Source organism: Oncorhynchus gorbuscha, linkage group LG09 (assembly GCF_021184085.1).
Source record: "Oncorhynchus gorbuscha isolate QuinsamMale2020 ecotype Even-year linkage group LG09, OgorEven_v1.0, whole genome shotgun sequence".
NCBI lineage: Eukaryota > Metazoa > Chordata > Actinopteri > Salmoniformes > Salmonidae > Oncorhynchus > Oncorhynchus gorbuscha.
Genome location: NC_060181.1, coordinates 42,272,279 through 42,278,278, shown reverse-complemented (window position 1 = coordinate 42,278,278; position 6,000 = coordinate 42,272,279). Strand labels below are relative to the sequence as shown.

The 6,000-nt window shown below is 41.7% G+C and overlaps 1 protein-coding gene across 1 annotated transcript; it reads left to right on the top strand.

The window, feature by feature from the left end:
• The first annotated feature begins 1,415 nt into the window (after window positions 1–1,415).
• On the top strand, window positions 1,416–5,356 carry si:ch211-153f2.3 (protein FAM167A). The gene is made up of 2 exons (XM_046360947.1): window positions 1,416–1,971; window positions 4,073–5,356. The coding sequence occupies exons 1-2, from the start codon at window positions 1,756–1,758 to the stop codon at window positions 4,196–4,198; spliced, it is 342 nt and encodes a 113-aa protein (XP_046216903.1). The 5' UTR covers window positions 1,416–1,755; the 3' UTR covers window positions 4,199–5,356.
• Window positions 5,357–6,000: the final 644 nt, after the last annotated feature.

Below are 6,000 nucleotides of genomic sequence, written 5' to 3'. Positions count from 1 at the left end.
GTAGTGGTTGAAAAACAAGTTTTAATGACTCCAACCTAAGTGTATGTAAACTTGCGACTTCAACTGTAGGTTGATATATTGCTATGTTTTCATTTGTGAAGCCTTTTTACAATAAGGCACTAAAGTAAAACTACAAAAAATGTGGCAAAGAAATGTATGTTATGTCCTGAATACAAGTACCACTCTTCATATTCAAGCATGGTGGTGGCTCTCTCTCTCTCTCTCTCTCTCTCTCTCTCTCTCTCTCTCTCTCTCTCTCTCTCTCTCTCTCTCTCTCTCTCTCTCTCTCTCTCTCTCTCTCTCTGTCTCTCTCTCTCTCTGTCTCTCTCTGTCTGTCTGTCTGTCTGTCTGTCTGTCTGTCTGTCTGTCTGTCTGTCTGTCTGTCTGTCTGTCTCTGTCTGTCTGTCTGTCTGTCTGTCTCTCTCTCTCTCTCTCTCTCTCTCTCTCTCTCTCTCTCTCTCTCTCTCTCTCTCTCTCTCTCAATGTCTCTCTCTGTCTCTCTCGCTCTCTCTCTCTCTTTCTCTCTCTGTCTCCATGTCTCTCTGTCTCTCTCTGTCTCTCTGTCTCTCTCTCTCTCGCTCTCGCTCTCTCGCTCTCTCTCTCTCTCTCTCTGTCTCTCTGTCTGTCTTTCTCTCTCTCTCGCTCGCTCTCTTTGTGTCTCTCTCTCTGTCTCCCTCTCCCTCTCTCTCTGTCTGTCTCTCTCTCTCTGTCTCTCTGTCTGTCTCTCTCTCTCTCTTGCTCGCTTGCTCTCCCTCTCTCTCTTTATTTCTTTTTTCACCTCTCACCCTCTTGGAGAAACACTTGTGCACAATCATTTGCAATACTTCGTCAAACTGGCGAGCCATTTAACTACTCTGGGAAACTGCTGCAGAGTTACATATGTCAGGGAGGAGCGGACACTAGACTTCTGTGTTATCTCTATAGAAAAGTCAGAATGACTGTAGTCTGTGCCAACAACCAATCCAGAAAACCCACAGGGAATGGACACAAAAGACCTGGATATATTTCACCACTGGACGGCCTTTGTGCCTCTCAATCGGCTACACCAAGCCTATGTCCTTCCCCGGTCCCACCCAACCTGTCTCTTAAGCTGACAAGCAGGTCTTTTAGATGGGTGAGCAACACTGACACTGAAAAGGTTTAACAGATTTGACACAAGCACACACACAGGTCTACACATAGACACTGCACACAAGTGAGAGCTCCCCCACACAGCATTTCTCACACTGAAATTGTATAGAGGCGGGAGTGAGGGCGAGTGAGAGAGAAAGGGGGTGGGTGGGGTTAGGGGAGTCCTTTCAGTTCTTTTTGAGGCAACAATGGTCTTTGTCCAAGATCTTCCGCCATTCTTATTGGGGTTACCAAAAGGGGGGCGGAGGGAGGGCTGGTTTTCCATAGTAACGGGGACAAAACAAGCCGGTCCCACACAAAGCGGGGAATGGGATGAGTGAGGCAGCTGAACAGAAGCACAGTAACTTCTGCTGAGAAACAGAGGGAGGAATCCTGCTCCTGCAGCGAGGGAAGACAAGGAGGAGGACGACTAGACAGGACAAGGAAAACTGAGAGGACAGTGGGTCCAGTCGATTGAGACAAGTGAAGGAGCAAAGGGGGAAAAAAGGAGAAAAAACAACAAAAGTAGGACAAAAAAATATATATATTGGAGACTGGCGGTGCTGGAAGAGAGTGCTTGACACGCGGGGAAAAGATACACACACACATACTCACATCCACATTTGTGCCTCCTTGGAAGGCAGCATGAATCGAGACAGTCAAAGTGAGGACACTTTGTCAACCATGGTTCTGGAGAACATCAAGAACAAACTGATTCACGCATTCAGGACCACTGGTGAACCACGGGATGCCCCAGAGTCTACTACTGGGCCCTTTAGCATTGGCAGGAGTTACCAAGCCAATGAGGAACTGCGGAGAGCTAAGATAGATGGAGCCATAACCTGGCTAAGATCTGAACTGGTGAGTTATCTGCACATTGTAGAATACTGTTGACTCTTTGACAGTGTAGTATGTTGCTGTGCAGCATTGTAGAGTTTGGCATTATTGGATTGTATAGATGTGTAACCCAAAGTTAAGAATTCATTAGTGTTTTATTTATTGTTGCTGTGATTGTGCACTGTTCAGTCATAGTCGCCATGAGTCATCTAGCCCTCAATGAATCAAATAATTAAACATTTACCTGAAATGTCTGTGTTGCAAAGGTGTGATTCCTCACGAAACCAGGACAAAAATGTTCACAGGATGTAATCCATAGAAGGGTCCTTCAGAGGAAGATGGACATATATTTGACATTTGTATCTAAAATCATAATTGAGAAATAATGAATCAAAGTTGGCATATTTAGGACATTTTGCCCTTACCCCGACCTCTTTCAAGACCACATCATGTTTAATCTGTTGGTGAGAAAAAATAATTGGTGTCATATGGAGATTTACCACTTGCTCTGTAATAGTAGTATTTTGATGTATATGACCATTTTCTTACATTCATTTATGAATATTGAAAAATATAAACATGAATAAAGAAAATATACAATATTTTATTTTGAAATGTTTCAAAATATTCTTGAACATAATATTATCTGCGGGCATATCAAAGTGGGGCCAAAGACAGTACAGTATGAAGGCTAAAACTGCTTCTCCAATAGAAATCTCTGATAACACTTGTAGGCGATGTCATGGCGGCGTTGGCTAGCTAAGCTCATGTGTAGAACACATCATCGGGTCTACCGGTCGTCTCGCGCTGAACTGTGCATGTGCAGGCCATCAAATCAAAGGCACTCCTTCGATATAAAGTTGTTTTTGACAAAAATAAAAACGTTGCAGTTTGTCGCTTTCATAAGGTTGGAGTAATAACATGTTCTACCTGGTTGGAATCTAGGTTGTGCCTTTAGATTATGAGAAAATTAAAAACTAAGGATACATTTTTACTTTTCTCATTGACTTCTCAAACCACAAACCCCAGCCTGGTTTGTTTGGTCTGTTTCACAAGCGTTCCTGGAAGTCTAGCAATGTTGCGCCTGTGGGTTTAGAAGCTCTGTGGTGGTTATGATGCAATTCATAAGAGTTTTGATGCAATTCTAAAGCATTACCAACAGAGTGAATGTGAAAATGGATTCAAAATGGTCGCCCTCTGCTGGTAATTTGCACAATGTAGAGGAAAAAGAAACGCACACCTATTTAGGCGAGGTGCTGGCTAGCGGAGTGGAAAACTTGAAAATAAAGGAGAGCCGCACACTCTAGGAGCTCAGATGCAAAAATGTAATGTTCAACATTTCGACAGGCAAGCTGTCTTCAGGGTATGATTTCAGCTTGCCTGTCGAAACGTTGAACATTACATTTTTGCATCTGAGCTCTTAGTGTGCAGCTCTCTTTTATTTTCAAATTTGCACAATGTCCCATGATACAAGTACAAGGAGGGATGTGATTTTTTACATTGCCTACTATGCTAATGTATCTGTTAGAAATATGCCAAAACTATAAAACTAGCAGAGATCCCACTCTACCCATAGAGTATATTATGTTCAGCAATATATATATATAAAAAACTGACAAATCAAATTTCAATATTCATGTTTCTACTTGTCAATATTCATAAATAAATGTAAGAACATGCTTATTGAAATCAAAATAAGACTCAAATACGTCTCACTTACAGAGCAAGTGGTAAATATTGATATGACATACATGTTTGCTTTTTAGCCCCTACAGATAAAACGTTACAGAGTTTTAAAGGAGGCCTTTACAAGGCCACAATTGATTAAATATGCCAACTTGGATGAATTATTTCTCAATTATGCTCTTACAAACGTCAAATAAATGTCAACAATCGATCCTCCAAAGTACCATTCGATGGATTAAATCTGATGATAATCCCAAAAGTCATGGGAGGAATCACTCAAAGGCCTTGTTAAGGTGTGCCAATGTAGTGCAAATAAAGAAACCACATACAAATGAACGAAAGTCTGCCAATTTGATCAGAATGGACTATTCTTCACCTGCATGAATGTGTGTGTGTTTGATCGGAAAATATGATCTATTCTCCCATCATTACCATGCAGCTGGAAATGCGCTCTCAGGATCAACAGCTGGCCCAGACCCTGCTGGGACTCAACAATGAGATCCAGAGACTGAGGCGGGAGAGTATGTCTGGGGCTCTGGAGCCGGAGGGGGGTGAACACCACTAACCAACCCAACCCAGTGCACCTCCCCTGGGGGTAACAGAGAGTGAGGGTGGAGGTTTCCTGCTGGAATTTCCTGGAACCCTGTCTGAATCCATGACCAGACTATGTCCTTTGGCATTGCTAAAACAGATACGTGAAAGTGTTACACAAACGAGACCCTTGGAATGAGGATTCCCTTGTAAAGGTCACATGGCATGTTTGATGTTGGCTGTGAGGGACCCAATGGACTGGATAGGATTCGATGAGTCATAGTCATAAGAATGTTTCAAACTTGTGAGGTAGTGTTCAATGTCGCATGCATACATTTTCAGTCCTGTGTCATTCACCAAGTGAGATCCAAAGCGAATATGTTATCATTAAAATTCTATTATTTAAGACAAAACAATCCGTATTTCATAAGGCCTTATTTTGAAGGCCTAGTTTTACCTTAAAACTCAGGTTTTTACAGGTCACATCAGGCCTATAAATCGCATTATGCTGGTTTGCAAAGTGATGCGTTACTCCTATTGGAATTCTACCAGAATCCAACATTCAGAATTTTTAGTCACCCACAAACTGCATTCAGAATGATTGCCAGTGTTAAGAAGACTAAGGGGGTATCACACTGAATTGGCTTGGAGCAGTTTTTCCCGAACTCTGGTGCGTTTACCCCCTTAGTTTGGTTTGTTTTGTTTGTTCTGGTGTGAACACTCCATCTGCACTAATGCACCGTGGTTCGCTCAAAAATGTTGGTCTCTAATGCGATTCATTTCGTACAGTGGGCAGTCTAGACCAAACACAGAAAATAACCACAGACACGCACTATTATTGGTTGTTTGACTGCAAGCATTTGATGAAATGCCCGCAAGATCATAACTTGAAATATCTGACACATTCTGTGTGTAGCAGCGCATCCGATGCAGATTAGTGGAGACTGGAGCTATACTGGAGATAGATGCTACTGAATATAGTCTATTCATTTAGCCTATTCAGTCACAGTCGGAGCGGCTATTGTGCTGTTTCCTCCCGCATGTTGTTGGAAGACCAAAACAAAAGTAATATGAAGATTGGGACACATACAGTGGGGCAAAAAAGTATTTAGACAGGACCAATTGTGCAAGTTCTCCCACTTAAAAAGATGAGAGAGGCCTGTAGTTTTCATCATAGGTACACTTCAACTATGACAGACAAAATGATTTTAAAAATCCAGAAAATCACATTGTAGGATTTTTAACGAATTTATTTGCAAATGATGGTGGAAAATAAGTATTTGGTCACCTACAAACAAGCAAGATCTCTGGCTCTCACAGACCTGTAACTTCTTATTTAAGATGCTCCTCTGTCCTCCACTCGTTGCCTGTATTAATGGCACCTGGTTGAACTTGTTATCAGTATAAAAGACACCTGTCCACAACCTCAAACAGTCACACTCCAAACTCCACTATGGCCAAGACCAAAGAGCTGTCAAAGGACAGGCCTCTCTCATCTTTTTAAGTGGGAGAACTTGCACAATTGGTGGCTGACTAAATACTTTTTTGCCCCATTGTAAGTGATGCTTCATGATAATCATAGATGGATATAACGTGAGCATTTTTTGGCCTATAAACAATTGACTTCAATGGACACATCCCACTGAGCACACACTGCTTGAATCAACGTTGTTTCCACATAATTACATTTAACCAACTTGGTATAGACGTTGAATTTACGTCTGTGGCTAGTGGGGTGGTTTTGTTTAGGAATTATAGTTAATTTGACATTTGGAAACGTTAAACCAACTGTACAAAAAAAAAAGAAAATACAATGTAACAAATAACAAAAACTGA

What these genes read in the sequence shown, in the direction of transcription:
- si:ch211-153f2.3 (XM_046360947.1), top strand. Translation starts at nt 1,756, where the DNA reads ATGAATCGAGACAGTCAAAGTGAGGACACTTTGTCAACCATGGTTCTG. An exon ending in CCTGGCTAAGATCTGAACTG is followed by an intron (nt 1,972 to 4,072) that starts GTGAGTTATCTG and finishes ATTACCATGCAG; the next exon opens with CTGGAAATGCGCTCTCAGGA.